General features: G+C 38.0%; 1 protein-coding gene across 2 annotated transcripts in view; it reads left to right on the top strand.

The window, feature by feature from the left end:
* Nucleotides 1-480: 480 nt before the first annotated feature.
* LOC149567622 (nucleoporin (DUF3414)) overlaps nucleotides 481-21584 on the top strand; it is a 337999-nt gene continuing 316895 nt past the window's right edge. Inside the window, exons 1-2 of one of the 2 annotated variants that reach the window (XM_089820876.1) lie at nucleotides 481-769; nucleotides 16863-17036. In XM_089820876.1, coding sequence (XP_089677002.1) covers nucleotides 638-769; nucleotides 16863-17036 — 306 coding nt within the window. In that variant the 5' untranslated portion in view covers nucleotides 481-637. The remainder of the gene's footprint in view (nucleotides 770-16862; nucleotides 17037-21584) is intronic. The other variant, XM_089820877.1, reaches the window with a different exon arrangement.

Raw genomic sequence — 21584 nt, 5'->3', positions numbered from 1 at the left:
ATTTCACATGAAATTTTCTAACAACTAAGAATATTATTTAAAGTAGCAAAAATTTAAGATGTAACACTCTAATCTCTATATATGCTCCCTAATCTCTCTTTCCCTCTCTACTCTCCCCCTCTCTCTCCTTCCCTCCCTCCCTAATCTCAAGATACACCCCTTAGTCTCTCTCTCCCTAATCTCTATATAAAGTTAATTCTTATTATACAATAAAATTTCTTTCTAAGTTTTATAACAAAAAAATAACAATAATATCATTTATAATCAATGATAAAAATACTCCAACAAAGACTTTGAACAATGATTGATTTACATTTTAATCATGTTTAGCAAATATTTTATATTAATTATTTTACTCATTGAAAAATAAAAAAAATAGAATAAAAAATCTATTAATAAGTAAACAATTACCAAAATCATCTCATACAATTGCCTACGAATCATTCATTCCTTGCACCTCCTATGACTCCAAATGCTGGTAATCCTTTAACATTCGAACACGACAACCAATACTATTATTATTATTATTTGTGTAAGGATTTGGAATACTTTTCCTACAGAGCATATTAGAAGGGACGGGGAGGCAATTCATAAGTTACGGCTGGGTTTTTGTGGGGTTCCCGCGCAGGCGAAGAGAATGGCGAGCGTCGCAGAGGCCATAGAGCAGGCAGCTGCTCCAAAACGCGTGGATGAGTCGCTTTGGTGGGATTCCTTCCCCTCCTTCCTCTCTCTACTCCACCTTCAACACCTCCGCCCTTCTCCCGCTCTTGTAAGCATTTTCTCCCTACCACAACATTCTCTACAGCCGCCTCCATGTTAATAGTCATAAAATTAAAAAAATATTTTTACTCCATCTCGCAGATTTTTGTACTTTTGCTTAGGTATCAAACAACCATTGGTAAGAGATTGAAATTTCCGCTGCTGTGAACTCGTCAAACTGATAAATCTCTAAAGTTGAATCTTTGTTAGTTGGGTTTTTTCACCGCGCGAGGCAATCGAGATTAATATACTCTTTATTCCACCGACTGATGCAGCATACATGAAATGATATTCACATAACTACAGCATACGTGTGGCCAAGAATTGATAATGCATAATGTTCAATGAAACCTATTTGAGGTTCACCCAAGTATAAATCTTAAGACTTTGCCTAAGCTAACCCTATTTAACAATGCAGTGTGAACTTATCTCACTCTATCAAACGCAGGTCGGATTTACACCAGAGCGTCTAGCTTGAATGTTATTCTTAATCATCAACCCCATTTACTTTTTAAAATTTAAAACACTCATAACATACCATGTCACGGAGATTTTTATTTTTTATTTTTATTTAATTTGTAATATTGCAATCGTGAAAATTGTATGTCTTTTTCTTTTTCCTTATGTTTTGTCCGCTTTGTTTGGATTATCACTAGCGATTGCATTGCTTAGCATGTAAATTGGCACACTTATGTAAATTGCTTAGTAAGTAATCTGATTATTAATTTCATCATTACAGCCCAAGGAATTGGTCATAATGCTCACTTATTCATGTATGCGATTGACTTCGACAAGAGTGGAAATGAGCTATGGTCTGTCAAATTTTGATTTTAAAATTCGGCCTGTGTTTGCTCTTCCAACTGGCAATATGAGCTAATTGAAAGGTAATACTTCAAATTACAAAGTATAATGTTGTATAAAAGGACAAATCACAATTCATTTGTAGAAGAGATCATACACAAACTGTTTAAGAGCTCTGATGCAGTGGACTCCCTAAACACACCCAAAACACATGCTCTTTTACACTATACAAGGGTTGCTCCACTCAAGCTTCATGCATAGCATAAAATTACATAGAAATTGTAAGAATAGAAATAAATGATTTACTATCACTTCAATGTAGTGAAACACTAATAGCAAAATTACAATGCTTAGCCTCATGGACTTCACCAATATAACAAGCTAGAAATACCAATCAATTGCCAATGGAGGAGTATTCTCCCCAACTTGAAATGATCAATCCCTTTGAATGATGAACTCCACTCTAGATGATCTACTCAACTTTGGATGCCTAAACACTTGCTGAAGCATTCCTTTATTTTTGGCCTCTTGGAAATCTCACTCCATCTCTTGATGAACAACACATGGCTTTTAAGGAAAGAAACACATACCCAATAGATTACCTTTCAACTTTTCTTGAAGGGTGCCTAAAGAAATGTAACAAGCTAACCTAACTTATAAGAAAAGTAACTAAATTTTTTAACAATTCTTTTCTTTTGATTGAAGATATCTTATGCAGCCAAAAATAATTTCCTTTTTTTGAATGAAAGAAAGACCAAGATGCAATAACAAATTAGCTTCAACTAAGCATCATTTAACATTAGGTACCAAAAGAAAGATAAGAGCTTGATATGATTTGAAACATGTCTAGGATTTTGAAACTACACATGCCAATTTGCCATAGGGAGAGCATCATTGAGGTGCTTTATACCCATTCACGAACCTAAGAGTTCCTCGCTCACCCTCCATTTGTAGGGTGGTCATACACTACATGAGGGTGTATTGTTAGAAATGGAAAAAGAAATATGGAAATAAGCAAAAACCAGGAAAGAATCTAAGTGAGTTAATGCATGAAAAGATATTACCATAAAATAGGAGAGAGAAAGCTTCAAGCTCCAACACCATGAGACAAGATATTTGGAAAGGGGAAAGCAAAGAAAACCCCTTGTGACATTATGAATGAGGCATGAAAACCCTAAGAAGAGAGAGACAAAGAGAGAGAGAGCAATCGCTCATACGATAATTGAAAAGAGGAAGAAACCTCATTAGAAATGAGAGAGGAGGGTCATCTCTTAAATAGAGATGAGAGAGAGGAGTTAGAATGTAACTCCCATGTCTATGAATGCCACCATTCATAAGTGTGTGAGGCCAAGTGTGAGATTCCTCTTAAGGAGGAATAATCTAAATTACAAATTACAATAAATATTTGTCCTCACATATTCCACTAGAGGACAAAATAAGATGTAGCGGAAAAAGGACAAAAAAGAAATATATTAGGATACCTTGGCTTATATCCTAATATATTATAACAATAACGAAAGGACGTCTAACCTTGGTTTATAAACACACCAAGGAAAGATTACAACTTCTAACACCCCCCTTTAATCTTTACTTGGGGTAATTATATCAAGGGGTATTAAAACACCCCCCTTTAATCTTTACTTGGGGTAATTATATCAAGGGGTATTAAACCCATAATTTACATAAATCTGCAACTTAATCTTCAATATGAAGTAATTTGATTGTCTTCAAGCCATATGTGAAAAATCAAGAAGGTTCCTTGATGGATCACTTGAAAAAAAACAGAGAACAAAAAACAAGACAACTATCCACAAGTAGAATATTAGTAAAAAAAAATGAAGTTATAATAATTTAATCAAGGAGGAACTAAGAGAGATGAGAATAAATGAATGTGTTCACCAACATGCAATGGAGTTAACATGATATCTAAAAATAAGTCATAAGCTCAAAATGATCATAATATGGGTCAAAATGACCAATCTTTATGCAATAACTCTCTCATGAAAGAAACATACTAATGCACAAATGACCACAGACAAGGCCAACTAATGAAACCTGCATCAACATTGCGTCAATCACATGGATATAGACAGTCCACTAATGAGTCATCCCACTACAAGTGAATGGGTCGCGACTCCATCACCTACATGACTCACGATCTAGGCAATAAAGTATGCAGAACATTATCACATTGTATATTTATCAAAGAAATATAAGAGAGACAATAATAAATAAGTAGAACATGTGCCTCAAGCACCAAATAATTCAAGTTACAGTTTTTCCAAGAATTATAGCTGAAGTGGACCAACGGAAGAGTTTATGAGGAGTAACAACATATTGCCTTCAAATAAGAAATCCATCATGGACAAGCAACATCATTGCCATGAGGAAAAATATCAACATGGATCAAAACAACTTTCTCAAATAGAGTCTCCAATATTGGAGTGCTCCAAGATATGGTAGCCTCGTCACCTATCAAAAAAATGAGCAAGGTGTAGGAAGTCATACCATGAATAAATCACAACTAGGAGCATACACCAAAGAGACAAGGAGCTTGGAATGGGAAATCCCTATAAAATATCATCCTCGCATTGAGGAACAAAGTGGAACAAATGGAGGGAAAATCCATTGAAGTAAGTGCACACCAATTATAGGTTGGAGGGATACTCCATGGACCAGATAAGGCAACTACGAGTGAGTTTAAAACTGTCGGGTCAACCATAGTTAACCTTGATAAACTGGCTCCCGATGCAACTTACAAAAAAAAATATCATATAAATCATTTAAATCAATGGTATAAAACCATAAAGTGCCAACATGGGCATGGAACGATGCTATAAAAGCATAAAATTGCAACCATGTGCAGATAGATTAATTAACTCAAATCATTAAATAATGAAGGCAATAGTGTAAGATACTCAAACTTGAATAATTGAGATAAAAAAGAAGTATTTGGAAGAGCAATAAGCATAAGTTATCAGTTAAAATCTCCATGCAAGGTGAACACAAGTGAGAAGATATACCATCAAAGACAATAATCCTCCTAGATTATGGCAAAAAAAAAGAATTATAAAAGAGGATATTTATTTATTTTGAAAAAAACAAAAAAACTCTTAACTTTTTATGTAAAATAAATAATAATAAAACTTTAATTAGTTTTAAATTCTAAGAAAACTTATCAAAAAAAAATTATCCTTAAACTTCTCCCTTTTTTTACTTAAAACCATGTATAGGAGTAAGAGAGATTTAAAGTAAAAATATTGCACTTGTGTTTGAGCTGTCTGACAATGAATGATAAAATGCCAGAAATAGATTGACAAAAGGCAATGATAAAAAAAAACAAAAGATGCCTCTGTCAAGAGCTAAAAAAAGAAGAAAGAATCTTGTAAGAAAAGATAGAAAACGTTACAACAGAATCTAAATATAGAGAGATTATTCATTGTGGAATCGATTAATGGTGTTACTACCATCTCTTTACACCATAAACCCATTTTTTTACAATGAAAATAGCAGCAAATTATTCTCTATATGCTAATTTCCACACTCATTTAGGACCCGTGGGAGCCAAGCATAATCTGCACCCAATATTTAAAGCCGTCGTCCAAAATTAGTGCACAAAGAATAAATGAATCTGTTACTGTTAGAATAGTCCATAAACTAAGTACTAAAAGAGTCTGAACAAACTTCATAACCGATATCGCACCCCCTCCCGCGCATAAAAAAAAAGATATACCGAAAAATATTATAACTCTTTGATAGTGTAGTTATACTAATATAACAAGGACATCAAACATAGTTAAGCAGTGTTAAACGCCTCAGCCATCATTGGCCTCAAGTTCCTTCAACATCTCAACATATTTCACCATTCCATCCCACTACATCATATTCATTGGCTTGGGATTCAACATTTCCATTCTGTGGGTTGTCAAGACCGCCTTGTATTCATCCACCTATGGGCGACTGCACTTCAGCTCTGATGACAAGAAGGAAAGTAATCCATGGTAAAACCCAACTCAAATTCTCCAAACTCGCGTTTCCTAGCATTGCATTTTGATTTTTAAAAATTTCAGACCAGAATCCAGATGGCGAAATGGCAATTTCTCTTCCAATAGCTAAAACTCTTATTCATGTCGGGCTCACTGATGCGGCCCTGGTCTGCCATGGATTGGATCAAAGCAGAGACAAAATTTCTTTTGCAGAGGTCATGGATTGGATCAAGATTCCGGCAACGGAACCATATCTTGGCAGTGGGTGTAATTGAGAAGGATGTATCGAGCGGTGTGTTTGAGAATGTAAGATTGAAAGAGCTTGATGGCTATGTTAATGGCTTGTTAAGCGAAGTTGCAAAGGAGGAGGATTTGTCAGGCAAGATCGGGCAGGTAACGTTTGTAAGGCTCTCTGGCTTTGGATTTCAGAGGGTCGGTTTAATTGGGCTTGGAAAGAAGAATGGGGTAAGCAAGCCTTTCAAGGGCTTTGGAGAGGCCCTTGTTGCGGCTGCTAAGAGTGCCCAGGCTACTCGTGTGGGCGACATATTACCCTCCGCTCAAGACCTATCAACTACTCTCAAGCTTGACTCTTTATTCGCTATCTCAGTAGGAGTGGTATTGGGTGTTCACGAGGACAATCGTTTCAAATCAGAGGCAAAACAGCCTCTTCTGAAGAGCTTGGATTTTCTTGAAGTGGGCAGCGGTCCTGAGTTTGAGCAGAGATATCTCCGATTGACAGTGGAGGTTACAATCTCCTTGACAGCAGTCGAGAAGCGATTGGATCATAGAAAAAAAAGATATCTAGATAGGAAAACCTTTTGGCGGCAAGCCTGCCAAAAAGGGGTTAGATGAAAACTAATATAAAATAAGAAGTAACCTGCACAAATTAGAGCAAACAGAAGTTAATCAGGTTTGGCAGTAAACCAGCCAAATCCAAAAAAAAATTCAATTTCTTCCATCTTAAGAAGATTAAAAAAAAATTAGTGAAATCTCTCTCAAGAGTCTCCTTCGAATCGTACCTTCATGCAAACACTCAAAACAAAGATTAAACTGCTCTGATACCATGTTAGAAATGGAAAAAGAAATATGGAAATAAGCAAAAACCAGGAAAGAATCTAAGTGAGTTAATGCATGAAAAGATATTACCATAAAATAGGAGAGAGAAAGCTTCAAGCTCCAACACCATGAGACAAGATATTTGGAAAGGGGAAAGCAAAGAAAACCCCTTGTGACATTATGAATGAGGCATGAAAAGCCTAAGAAGAGAGAGAGAAAGAGAGAGAGAGCAATCGCTCATACAATAATTGAAAAGAGGAAGAAACCTCATTAGAAATTAGAGAGGAGGGTCATCTCTTAAATAGAGATGAGAGAGAGGAGTTAGAATGTAACTCCCATGTCTATGAATGCCACCATTCATAAGTGTGTGAGGCCAAGTGTGAGATTCCTCTTAAGGAGGAATAATCTAAATTACAAATTACAATAAATATTTGTCCTCACATATTCCACTAGAGGACAAAATAAGATGTAGTGTAGAAAGGACAAAAAAGAAATATATTAGGATACCTTGGCTTATATCCTAATATATTATAACAATAACGAAAGGACGTCTAACCTTGGTTTATAAACACACCAAGGAAAGATTACAACTTCTAACATGTATCATTTGATTAATCTATCACCATCTGAGCTATGGTGTTTTGACCTTACGTGTCTCTAGTCAATCACATACTAAGGTGACTCCTATCTACTATGACCTTTCACACTAAGAGTTGTATTCTGGGTCTTTTGAATTGACAAATGCTTGTTGCTAGGCAGAGCGCCATCTTGGCCAAGTTTCATAATCTACAGGCACATCTTATGTGCAACTATTGTTCACCACCCTACTCAATTTGTAAGTCTCTTGTCACATGTCAGTTTTGATTGTCTTGACTCTTATTACTCAGGCATGTAAAACAATCATTAGGTCAAGCATTCTTAGCATTCTTACTTCTGACAAGAGGTATATTTTTAATGTAATGCCCCCTTTCAAGGATAGGATTTAATAGTAAAATAAAAATAAATTAATAATCAAAATTTTAAAATAACTAATTATTGTATTAGTAATTAAAATAATAAAAAAAGAATATGATGTACTAATAAAATATTATATGTTATTCATATAGTAAATTTAAATAAATAAAATAAAATAATTATAATAACATATTATTAATATAATATAGCATTGATAACATAATATGTAATATTGACATAATTTAATCCAAAGAGAAGACTCAAAGTTAGTGACTATAATAATATACAATAACTAAAACTACAACCTCAAGTAAACAACAAAGAAGTAATTGAGGCAGTTAGCGATTACATCTATATTGTTTGCCATACACAAAATAGTTATTATCATCCAACAATGAGTTAGTAGTCCTTAACCAAAGGGTGCAATGAAATCAAAGGTAATAAAGAAATTAATTGAGGAGAGGTGTGATTATGAAGGGATGGTGGTGGAAAGGTCATGAGGTTTTCTATTCCAAGATATAAATATATCCAAGTCATCAAGTAGAAAGTTTGTTGAGAAAATTATTCCATCAAACAACACACTGGATTATCTCTTTTTGAATCGCTGGAATCAAAGGGAACAAATTGAACCATTAGCAAATTATATATTTGACTGTATGTAATTGCTATTCATCATTAATTAGATTCCAAATACTATCATGTAGATGATAAACAATATGAGCATGGGAATTACATTCGTAAATACATTTTGTTATGACAGATATGTAAATGAATATGTTAACAGAGTAAACTTTATATATATATATATATATAATGTAAGCTATAATAATACAGTTCATAATAAATATACACAATATTGTAATTGCCTAAATTGACACTCTTATGTAAATTGCCCTTTTGCATCATCCTCACCTTAGCCTAAGACTCAAACCCAACCCATTTGCTCGCATCCGTTTGTCATGCCATGTCATCACTCGCTTCGAATTTGGACATGTGGCCTAGATGACTTAGGACACGCACGTCATGGAGATGTTAGCATGGTGCATTAGTGTCCACAAATTTGCATACATGTAGGTTGCTGTTGACGCATTACGAATTTCTAACCTACATTCCTAACACTCGATTCCATCGACCATCTATGCGTGATTCAGTCTATATGCATTTTAAATCCATGTCCCATCTTCATTTAGTCTTCTTGGTTGATTATTCACTTCCTTTGGACAATTTTGAGCTCTCTTGATTACTTCCATTATTCACACCTCTTAGATATCCACCATTTTCATACACTTAAGGCACAAGTTATTGACAATTTCTCTTAGCTTGGGGAGTCTTTGCCAACACTCATACACATCGTTCTTTAGGGGAGTGTTTACTCTCTTGCTTTATGTCTCTTGTGGCTATTCTTCATGATATAGTGTAGATCCTTTTGTGCCTCTCTTCTGCGATCTCCCAAGCTCTTCTAGCGTACCTTGTTCCCCCATCACCTTCCCTCCCCTCCACCTTGGATCACACCACTACCCTCTATGAGATCCCAACCTATCCCCCCTCCACCTTACTCCCTTGCTTTGTTGCCACCTCTTTACGGACTCCAACATCATCAGGGAGGCAATTAGATGCATGAGCAGTAGTAGGACAACTGATGAGGAAGGGTTTAATGCTTAGTATTTCAGTTTGGGTTTTGTTCTCATAGTGCTCTTTAATAGCGTGGTTTGCATTGGCTTTCTCAACTCTCGGTCATGACATACTATTTATCCAATCCATTTGACCGGGTTGGTCTCTAACCCCGACAACTATAAGACCATCATGATTGGGCATACTTTTGCCAAACTCTATGCCACCATGCTAAATACTATCTTATCTAGGGAGCTTGATTGATGACACTATAGAGCTAAGGGGCAGGTTGGTTTCCGTATGGACTTTCAGGGCCAAACTGGTTTTCGTACTGACTTTCAGACCATGGACCATATTCTAACTATGTGGACTATCATTGAGGAGTCCCAATACTGATTTGCGAAAGTCTATTGTTGCTTTGCAGATTTTTCACAAAGCCTTTGGTTCGGTCCCTCAGAGGAGTCTCTTTTAGAGACTTAGGGACATTAAGATTTTTGAGCTCTTGCTGATGACTATCATGAGGTTATATGAGAGTGTGTGTGGGTAGGTTCAGGATTCCAGAGGATTTTTTATCTCGTATTTAGAGTATCATCGACATGAAGCAAGGGTGCCCTCTCTCTCTTGCTCTTTTCAGTATCTACATTGATGATCTTGACGATTTCCTCGAGTACTTCTCACTCCCGAGTGACGGATGCTACCTACACCAGGTTTTGAGCTCTATTTATTACTATTTGCCGACGATGTGGTCCTCTTGGCCTCCTGGATGGGTCAGCCTCCTTTTGTGACTTGTGGCAGTTGTTTGTGAACTTGGGCAAGGATTGGGTTATGGTTTCCAACTGTTTGAAGACATCCCATCTCCACTTCTACTTTTAGGGTGAGGAGGTTGAGATCACGTCCTCTTATATTTAGCTGGAGTTTAAGCTCTCTGGTGCTTGTTTAGCATGAAACTTGCCATGCATCCTTGGGTTAACAAGGGCCTCGGTTCTCTGGCTATGTTCGAGAGACAATGCTTCTGACATCACCTCTAGGACACTATGACTAAGATGTCCCTCTTGGACTCCTTGGTCAAGCCGACTGTTCTCTATAGTTCGATTGTTGGGTGACCTTCTCTTTTGGAGTTTGATTGGGCTCCGGTTGAGGGAGTCCAAACTCTCCTTTTGCGACGCATTATCAAATGTCATCGGTCCACTCCCCATAATATCATCCTGGCTGAGTTCGTGGCCCATCCTCTCAGGCTTGGGACCATCTTTGATTTGATTTGGTTCCTTCATGAGCTCTGGAGCTTTGTGGATTCTGTTGAGGGTTGCTACAGATATTCCTAGCTAGTCTATTGCTCTTTTGAAAATGTGGTGGATTTTGATCTCGTGGGGAGATCTTACTGTTGGTTCCCCCAAGCCATTGCTCTTCTTGATTCGATTGGGATTGTGATGGACTGTCTTCTTCCCTTTTAGTTCTCTCTAGATGCCTTCGCTCACCCCCTTCCTTCTCAGTAGAAGTTGAATGAGCACGTTAGAATCAACATCTATAGACAATATATTATAATGACATGGAGCAACCCCTTGGAGGGTTTCTACGTAAGGATGGCTTTATATGTTGAGCACTACATGGATATCTAAGACCAGATTATTGTGCGCCCTTGATACGTCACTCGTCGTTGGACTGATGCCCTCTGCATCTCTTAGGGGTCTTTTAGAGTGGGTTCTCTTTAGTTACGTATTCAGACTTACCACCATATTAACAGAGAGGACAAGATTTGTCGTCTTTGTCTTCTAGGTAAGGTAGAGAAAGAGACCCATTTTGTGTTTAGCTTCCCATCTACTAGATTGGAGGGAGGTTTTATTGCTTGTTTAGAGAGTGCATATCCATATCTTCTTTTTTAATATACACTGATCAATGGTGTTTGCCCACTACCTCTAGGAGGCCATGTGGCTTTGTGATCACATTATGCAACTTCTGCTTCTGCCAACACAATCTCTAAGTCAGTTCATCATCTTCTTTCTTGGATCACTTGCTCATGGAAAGAAGTGGTCTCTAGACTCTTCTTCGGATCACACTAGCACTTTGAGGCCTCCCAAATGACACATTTGGCAGCACCAACCTTTGTTCAATGGCTCCTTGCGATGGTTTTGCCTTGCCATATCCTTCAGTGTTGGACTACTTCGTGCCTATGAGGAGTATTTAGTATGCTTTGGTTTTGTTCCTTTGCTTTCTTGTTAGTTCTTTATGTGGACACCATTTGGTGCTCTCGTTGTTGGCTGTTGCATTGTTGCACGTTCTCCTGTCCCTTAGACCCTTGTTGGCCTCTTGTTGGAGATTAATAAATTTATCTTATGTTATCTTAATCTCTATACGATTATCTATCACCATTTACTTTTCTATTCAGTTACTGTGGAGGTGCAAACACCAAAGCAAGGATTTGATTGGGATCGGTCTCCAAACAACCACTCGAATAATTTTTTGCTGTTTTTCTATGCACAGGTTTCGTGGAGGAATAAGCTTGACCAAGTTACTTTTCCAAACTTTGAATTTGCTACCTTCTCATTCAATCATATTAATAACATACTAATAATTTTTGTCTTCCTATCATTTCCTTCCTTTTCATCTAGTGCAATCTTATTACTAAATTTAGTTTTTGGATGTGTTCTTCGCACTTTGTTTGTATAGGCCATTAGTGCGCTGCACTGTCGTCTTGTTGCACTGGCGTCTAGGGTAGTGAGTTGGTGTAGAATGTCGTGATCTTGCCTTTGGAGAGGTGTTTAGCCCCAATATCAACCCTATATGGAAAAAGGATCTGCTTGTATCATTAGGCTCCATATTTTCAGTAAATATAGACTTGGCTTAAAAGGACTATTCAGTCAAGAGCAATGCTATGCCTTACAGATCATCACATAACAATTCCCAAAGTCGTCTAGGTTGTAAAGCTAATGAAACTTCACCACATCCAAACTATGAGAAGAGCATATCAAGAGTAAACGTCTTGTCGGGTTCATTAATATGTGGAGAAGGCAAAATACACCAACCTAGAGATTGACTAAAGTCTCAAGGGATGAACCTTCCCTTGCACCACCTCACTTCAACTAACACGCAGAGCTAGGGGATTAATAATTTTTGATGTAATGTAACTAATCTAGAGTGTGTCAAGTGCAAGTGAGTTTAGTTAATCAAGTGCCAAATGCAAGATAAATGTAAATAACTTAGTAAACCAATAGATTATTACTTTTAGACTACGACGTGGAAGAGACTATAACTAAGAGGCGTGCCTTTGTCAAGAAAGACAAGATAAAGCCATTACAGGTAGTTTTGGCAACATCTAGCAACACCAAAAAAACAAGGGTAAAGTATAGAGGGATGAGAGGGTAATTGTTGAGTCCCTCCCATTTGAGACTGTCATTGGCAATGAATGCTGCCCTTGATGGAGAACACTTTAGATGATCATCTTGTGAAAGGATCCCTATAGAATGCAAAAGTAGATAAAACAATTGTAATGCCCATATTCAACCTATGCGAGTTGGATCTTGTGTTGCGCTCGATGGTTGTAGGATATGATTGATGCACAATGTGATGGTGTTGTATTTTGGGCAAACGATGGTTGTATCTTTCTGGCTGAAGGAGTTCACCAAGGTGTCTGACATTCTATCAAAGTGCTATTCGACAACAAAACCCTCCTTCAAAATTTCTTCTGAAGAAAAAATGCATTGCTCAATTTAGTATGCAGGATTGAGGTCTTTGCATAGTAATGAGATAGTTTGTGTAGTGGTAACAGTCAAAGGTTGAAAAAATCATTCATTATTTCAGTTGAGTGGAAGTTAATCATCGACTTGGTAAAGAGTCGACTTACAAGATCAAGCATGGCCTTTGACATAACTATGTAGATGTTTAAATTGATGAATGGCATCATGCTAGGAGGGTGTGCAATTGGGTACATGTGTTATCAATGCATCAAAGACTTCTTCAACCTAAACTACCAAGCTTTCTTCATCCCTCATCATGCAATAGTGTTGTTTCTAGAGGCCATGTGAGCACAAGTTCCTACGAACTAGTATAGAAGATTTGTATTGACCAACAAGGTAGAGCCAAATAACCCAACCATGTTTTATTGGATGCATTGACGCACCTAGACATGTTTGCGACTAGAGGGGAAGGGAAACCCCTTAAAAAGAAGCAATAACAATAGAGTGCAACAACCAGTACAGAGGAGGAGAATAGAGAGGGAGAAGAAGCGGTGGAATTATCCACCTTCGAGAGTGAAAGTAGAGAGTTATGAATAACACAACATGAAGGGGATAATGAAGAAGTAGAGGAGACAAAGATGACAGGTGGAGGCGAAGGGGATGGTATAGAGGGAGAAGTCACATGTAGTAGCTGATTGGGGAGCAAAAAGATTTGCAATGCTGACCAAGATTTTAGTCACACTATTGCTGCTGTCACCTATCATGCATTTGATTACACCACATGAAGCACAATGGTTCCCTTGGACACATAGGGTGGGGCCAACCACACTACACCTATCTACATCTTAGGGAGTCCAAAGGGCTACTCCCATGGCCTTGCTAGTAGCAGGCACAACTTCATGCAAAGCCACTACTATTACAAAAGTTTTGGCCCCTATTACTGAAGGTGCAATCCCTATAGCTAAAGGTTCAGTCCCTACAAACAAAGGTGCAGTCCCTTAGTTGAAGGTTTGGTCCCTACGACCGAAATCCCAAGCTCACTCACCATAAGAGCTAGGGATGAAGGAAGGGAAAATGTTGCATTTGTACCCTATGATGCTAAATGGGATGTGCATAGAAATGGAGGCGTAATGTCGTCTTTTTGGGACATTAGGAATCCTAAAGTTAAACTCATAAAATATTAAATTTGACTTATGAGAGTTTAAAGCAAGTTGATAATATGAGTCGATTTAATATTATAAAGGGGGTTAAAAGGTGACAAAGAAGAAAAAAGATGAACAAATAGGAGAAGGCAACTGAAAGGTCACCGTTTTCAGCATAAAAGAAGGAAGCTTCATTCATTTGGACATACTTGGATATTGATTTGGTTTGAGATTTCTCTTGGAGAAATTAAGCTACCTTCAGCTTCTATTTAGGATCCGAGGACTCAAACCCTCTACGTCTTCTTGTTGGAATGGACGTAGCCCCAATTCATCATCTGTAGTGAATTCGTGACAGAATTCACAATTGCATTTCAGGTTCATTTCTGGTTATCCAATATGTCTGTTATCACTGTTTTTATGATTGGGTTGTTATTGTATTGCTGAATATTATAATGCAATAACATTTTCTTAGTATTTTAATGAGTATTTGCTGGTTATCCACTGGTTAATGCTGGTTATTATTGCATAAAATCTTGTTTATGATTCTGAAATTTATTTGAGGAATTTTTTTGAAGGGATATCCAGTTAAGATATTACAGTGAGGTATCAGAGTAGTGTATCCTGCCAGCTTGTGTAGTTCTTTAGAATCATCAGAGGATTTATCAGAGAGAAAGGTTGCAAGAAGATTCTAAACAGAGCAGAAAATGAGATATGAATGAATCTATATCTTAATATATTGGATATAATCAAATATTTCATCAGAATAGGTTTAAGGAAAAATCTTAATTAGTGCTGTAAAGTACAGGAGCATTCTGCCATCATTCTGGTAAATATCTACAGTTCAGAAGCATGAATATCGAGGGAGTGTTTTGATTAAGGCTTGATGTTGATTATTCTCAGAATTATAATTTGCTGAGAAACTTTGTGGGCCCGGATAATTCAATGAAGAGCCGATTATTATTTTGAATAGCTGCAAGATTTTATCATCGTGCACATATAATTAATAACCGAAGATGTACTTGTAGAACCGATTATTGAGTTGGCTTTATTTAAATTTGATACATATATTGGTAATAAAGATGGACAGAAGTTTTTGTATTCCATGCAAAGAATATAGAATCTGATTTGTGTGAAGTTTCAGAGGCTTTCCTGAAGCTGAACTGTTTGTCGGATCAAAAACTGTTGAAGCCTCTTGTGAATCTTGATCATAGAGAATGTGTGTGCGAAAGTGTGGGGCCCAAAATGGAGTGAGCATCGTTTAAAGAAGTGGAGTCTGTTTTTCTTGTTTAAGTCTGTCATCATTTGGGGGAGAAAAATTGTTCAAATTTCGTCAATGTACAATACCACTTTGGTGTCTCTCTCAAAACCATCGAGTGAGAAAGAATAATTGATTAAGGACGAAATCTTGAACAACCAAGCTCAGAGGAGTTGTTTTAACAAAAATCTTGTAGAAGGATTATAACGTGTGTTTCTGAGGATGAAGTTGAGTATTGTAATTCTGAGGATTGTCAAAGCCACTAACAGAGCGATACAGGTGGACCCATTTCCGTGCATCATTACTGAAGAGCCCCATGTGTTAGAAGGAAACAAAATGGCCGAAGGAGTCATTTCATGAAGTTATGACAGTCATCACCGGGAATCTTGAATCAGGGATTCATAACGGTGATGGCAGTTTGATAATAATCTGTCTTCCGCAGGAGTTGTTCCTTAATAAAATTGTGTTCATCAACTAATTGATGGGCTTTGGGCGATTATATTGAATGGAGATAAAACTTCATTAATCGTTGTTGCAGTAGCCATCAAGGGGTCAAACCCTGTCTGGGCCACTGTTCTCGCAGGTCTTGTGCCTTCACTGGGCTGTTGAGGTCATGGGTTTGAACAAGTGTAGGGATGAGAGCTTCTGTTTGTGATCTCAATGGTTCATAGCTCTGGGTCAAAAAAATTTCACGTGGAGCTGGAGGCGGTGTCATGCAAGCATCACCAGTCGCATGAAAAACTTTACAATGCATTAATTTGAAAAAAAACAAATCTTTTGGATACAGATCTCATGACTTTAGGTGGTGGAGCATCAAAAGGCATGTGCTCTGGTTGCTGCTAGAAAGGAGAATCAGTGAGACCTTAATATTGTCTGCAAGGCATGTATTGTTAGGGCTATTATCTGGCATTTGATGTGCTTGCTATGTTGGTTCTGTATATTTTTGGAAAGTGAAATATTTTTCATGATTCATTTTCTTCTTTCGTGATCAATTTTTGTCTTTACTATTACTCCTTAACCAATTAAAAGTAAATGGTAGGGTTTTGTGGGGGGTTACTTTATTAGTAATTTGGCCTCAATACATATTTTATGCTATTAACAACTAACTAGAATTTAGGTTGTCTTAATATACTTTTATGTTCAATGAGAGTTATACTGCTTGTTTAATATTTTGATTGATAAGAATTTGGGAAGCTACTCTTCATATCTTACATAAGGTCCTTTGTTTCTTATATAGGACACCTTTCTGTTTGCCATTAGAGATTTTTACCATGCTTCTGAAATAATAATAGTAGCAGTTGCTGGTTGATCTATCATATACCAACACATATTGCTCAACAAGAACTTTTTTTTTACCTTTTTGCCATGGTGTGTATATTTGCCTGAAACTTATTGACTGATCACCTAGGCAGAAGTATTTATATTTTGCTTGAGATTTCACAGTAACTGACAACATTACGAAGATAGCACATTTAGAGTCTGATAATTAACATTGTTTAAGAGGGCTACTGTTTCATATATCCTGGGAAAATTGTTGTGATCCTTCTTGAAATTTTGCTAAACAATATCTACCATTATTTTGTTAGTTTATTTTATATTCCTGATTACTGTTTCTTGTATATTGTAGTTGGAGAAACTGAGGAAACAGCATGGTTGTTTACAGAATTTATTATCAACTTTCAAACTACCAAATTCTAATTCAAGATCAGCTATCAATAGTCCTAGAATAATAATTGGGGACCATAATATCGAGATCAAACCAGAGTTGAGGAATCTGGTGGTTCAGCTTAGTTCATGTCTGGTAAGTTCAGCTTTTCATTTTTTCTATTTACAGAAGGAAATGTATTGTTTATTCATTGCCTTTGTCACGTTCCTTATTCATTTGTACATTGCCTATCTTGGCTTAACTCTAAACAGATATCTTTGTTAGGCATTAGTATGTGTGAACTTCTATTTTCTATTACAATAAGAATAAGAAGAAAAAAATTCAACTTATAGAAGCTAAACATACATTTATGTTGCCTTTTAATGGGGATGAGGGTGACCTGTTCTGCGTAATCTTTTCCAAATTTACATCAGAAGCCAAGCTGCTAATAGCAGAAAGTGACTGGCCATCGACGGTTATGTTTTATCTCAGATTTGACAATTGAATCAAAGCATGATGTTATTATTGCTGCTCAATTCCTCAAATTATCTTTTTACTCCCTGTGAAATGCTTGGTATTTATGAGATAGAGAAATCTATTAATGTCCAGCAAGAGACCACAAAGGGTCCAGGGGACTGCCAAAGTAGAACAAAAAAGGGGCCCAACCCACAGAAAGGACACCAAACAATGTCCAAAGAAGAAACAACAATATAAGAAACAAAAGTAGAAAGAAAGAAACAGAGGAAAGAGAGAACCCTCCCGAACCCACTTAAGGGTTCCAAACAGCGGTGAAGCGAGCCAAAGGATAATCAGTAGGGCCAGTCCTAGCCTTGGACCATCTCGTAATGATCCTGGGAGAGGAGGGCTGCAATGAATAAGACATCGTCTTGGACCTCGCAGATCGAGGAAAAGGGGCGGTGCTAAACGATTGCTTGGCACTAGGCATTGAGTTCCTATGAAGGAGGTAATAAGTTGGGAAGGCGAAGGCATTGCAAGACGTCAATGTTGGAGTGTGGTCTTGAAGCCTGAGGGCTTCCTAAAAATAAAGGGCAAGGCACCTTTGGTTTGAATATCTGAAGAAAATGGAGCGCTACCGTGCCTCCCTGAAAAAGCAGTAGAATCTCCCCTTGATCTCAAAGTATAGAGGACAACGAAAAATGAAGTGCTTCTTAGACTCAACCTCACCAATGCTGCAAAGCTGACAAATTCTGTGCTTGCTGTCTATAAGATGATCGGTCTCACAATGGAGCCAATGGGAACTCACCCTAAAGGAGCCAAGGGGAATCCTGAGGGAATGGGGCAAGTGGAGGGATAATTAAGAAGGATGAACAATGAATCTATCCTTCAACTCATGAAGTGCTTCGTGTAAAAGGCCATCTTAGGGTGAAGGCCCTGTGGGATTAACCCATATAGTATGAATGGACTGCCCATAGTTATCATCTTTGATGAAACCATCTAACTCATGGTGGGGAGGAAGAATGGACTGCCCATAGTTATCATCTTTGATGAAACCATCTAACTCATGGTGGGGAGGAAGAAGATAGAGGGTGGGCACATCAAGCTAGTATCTAAAGGGGAGGGGGAAATCCATCTCAATCATAATCGATCCAAGAAGGGAAGAGGTCTTAACAAACCAACTGTGAGCTCAACCCAAAGGGAGAGTAGAGGCAACAATAAACTTTGAAGAGCAATTGGCTAGGAACATGTATTTGTGAAGACCCTTCGACAAATCAGCAAAGCCCCAAGGGCGGTGAAGGTACTAAACCAAATCGAAGATGACATCAAGCCCGAAGGGACGAGCCCAAAACTCAACTAGAATAATATTGTGTGGGATGGATTGCTTGCACCCAATGGTATGCTGAAAGAGGATAATTTATGCCCCCTCAAGCAAAGCACAGTCAAACTCCAACGAAGGACCCCACACAATCGAATGATAGAACTCTCCATTAGTGTCATCTTGGACAAAGTGTTAAGAAAGTGCTGTTTGAAACACTCTCTTTCAAGGAGGGCCAATGAACCATAATCCTTATTGATCCATATTGAAGGGCAAGTCTAATGGTAAAATGGGGCCTAGAGAACTTGACCCCCATATATGTGTAGGAGGATGAGACCTACACCTCCACACCTTAAAAAAAGAAATGGAGGTGAGACGTCTGCAGAGCATTGAAGACCATTAGCTTGGTCTTCTCCAAATTAACGGTCAAATGTTGTAACATGCAGAAGGATGCAAGATTGTCAAGATGTCGCTATAAACCCTCAAGTGAAGAGGCTAAAAGAACAACATCATCTGTGAAGAGCAGGATAGTGATCATAACTTGGTGAAGAAAACAACCAATCCCCTAGAAGGGTGTGATCCTAAAGATACCTCTCAAGCTCGTCAATATAAATACCAAAGAGGGTAGGGGATAGGTTGCCATCCTACTTAACACCGATAGTGCTCCTGATAAAGTTAAAAACCCCATAATGGGTCTTGAGACAACCCCAATCCATCTCATAGTCTCATAATGGCCACTAGAAGAGTCTCAGAATTACAAATATCTCAAAGCCTCTGAAAGAGAGCTGTCTTATGAACAGAGTCAAAGGCTTTGGAAAAGTCCACAAAATAATAATATACCTTTGAGGGGCTATGGCATGCCTCCTCAATAATGCTATGAAGAGAGAAGATGTGATCCATAGTTTGATAATCCTGTCTAAAATCAGCTTACCACATGATATGGATATGATGGTGATCCAACTCTTTTGAAACAAGAATGAAGATGGTATGCCCAACCATGATGGTCTTGTAATTATTGAGATTTGAAGTGAGACTCGCCTTGTGTATTAGATAGATGATATGGTGCGACCAGGAGGCAGCGGAACTTGTGCAAGCCACTTGGTTGGATAGATCAGCCAAGTAAAGAGGCGACGATGAGGTGAGGGTGTAACTTGGAAAGGTTGCTGGTTGGGGACGTTGTAAAGCTCAGAGATGTGGGAGACCAACTTCACATGATCAAGAGATGGGGGGAGGGCATTGTGGCAGGGGAAGAGTATATGCCAGTAGAACTTGGGTGAATTGTGAAGGGAGGCAAGAAGAGGTTGTCTTCACTAGGAGATGCGGAGGTGCTTTTCAAGGCGTAAGAGTTGACAGTGAGAGTGCTGAAGGGAGGTGAAGGGGTGATGGGATAAGAAGGCCGACCAAAGGTTTGATAGGATTGCTAATGATTGGGATGGAGAGACGAAGTAGGGCATGGTTGGCCAGGGGGGGGTGAATGGAGAAGTGGCTAATGATTGGGATGAATGACTGCCAGGCAAGAGCATAGTCCAGAACACGACCACCACCACTAGGAGGCCTGTACATGAAAAGGTGTGAATTTGGGGGGCAAGATAACCCATTCAGAAGCACCAGTCCCAAATACTTGCTGAGATATAAAAGATTTATGTCGTACTTGGTTAGGGGACCAATTCATGCTCGGAAGATCTGTGGAGTCCCATGTGGACTGGATCCAAGTCCTCAATACATAAAGTATCAACTACCCTGAAGTGAAGGAGAGTTTGTGCCGTTTGTGTCCAGGTATTGAAGTTCTCAAGATGGAGAACTTTGCCAAACGCTGAAAACTGAATGATGCTGTCATAAAGGTCTGAGAAGGGGTCCTCCTCATGAGTACTGTGGATTTCATATGGGGAGGACATCGGAGGAAAGTAGCTGTTAAGTTTTCAAACCAGAATATATAACTTGACATGACTGAAATGCAAAACACAGATAACATAAACATGTATCTTGGGAAAACCCTCCTACTTGAGGGAAAAATGCATCCACATCAAGAAAACTATCCTTTATCGAGTTCTTCAAACAACTACGATTAACTTCTTGCTTATGATTCAATAAAATCTCAATCAATCAATTGGCATTAGTTTGAGTTTTTTTTCCAAATAACTCTCAGCTTTGAAGAGTAATCTGAATTACAAAATATATATCTGTAATATAAAATATATCTTTGCAATAATAAACAGAGTGAATATAATCTCAAAAAGAAACAGAATGTGAATGTAATCCCAAGCTGCTCAAAACAGACAGGCAACCAGGCAGCTCCGGAAAGAGCATGTGCAAACAAACATCCAGCTTCCCATATGCATACAGACACTCAGCTCTTGATCAGCACACAGCTAGGTAGCTCACTCAGCATAAGAAACCAAAAATCTGAAAAGTCCCATAATCACACAAAATCAGTAAGTGCCGACACACCCAGGAGACAATACAAGAAAAGACGATTACAACTGTCTATGCCAATATGTTGCTGCACAGTAATACAATCATAATGCTTCTTGAAGTAATGACAAATGCTTCGATACAACCTCTGGCATTTATGTCTCATAAAAAATCAAAAAGTAATACTCACAACATGATTAAGAGGCACATGAAATACAAACCACCAGCCATTATGGATGGCACACAGCAGCATGAGTATGAAATGGCATGTTGTATGGAGACCATTGAAAAGAGAAAGAGAACCGATGATACAAAGTAAACCGCCAACAATTCAGAGTCATGACATGACAGAATGCATTGATGGCAATGCAAGATACACATGATGCCAGGATGGAACCACTACGGTGCCATGTCATAAGAACCAAAATAACAGTTACGGCGCCATGTAACCATTTTCTTTGCTGACAAAGTAAAAATTTCTCCAGCTAGAACCCAAACAATTTCTGAGAACTACACAA

The sequence above is a fragment of the Cupressus sempervirens genome, chromosome 3 (genome assembly GCF_028749045.1).
Source record: "Cupressus sempervirens isolate cs-2001-9-10 chromosome 3, ASM2874904v1, whole genome shotgun sequence".
Lineage (NCBI taxonomy): Eukaryota > Viridiplantae > Streptophyta > Pinopsida > Cupressales > Cupressaceae > Cupressus > Cupressus sempervirens.
This window is presented reverse-complemented; position numbering and strand designations above follow the sequence as displayed.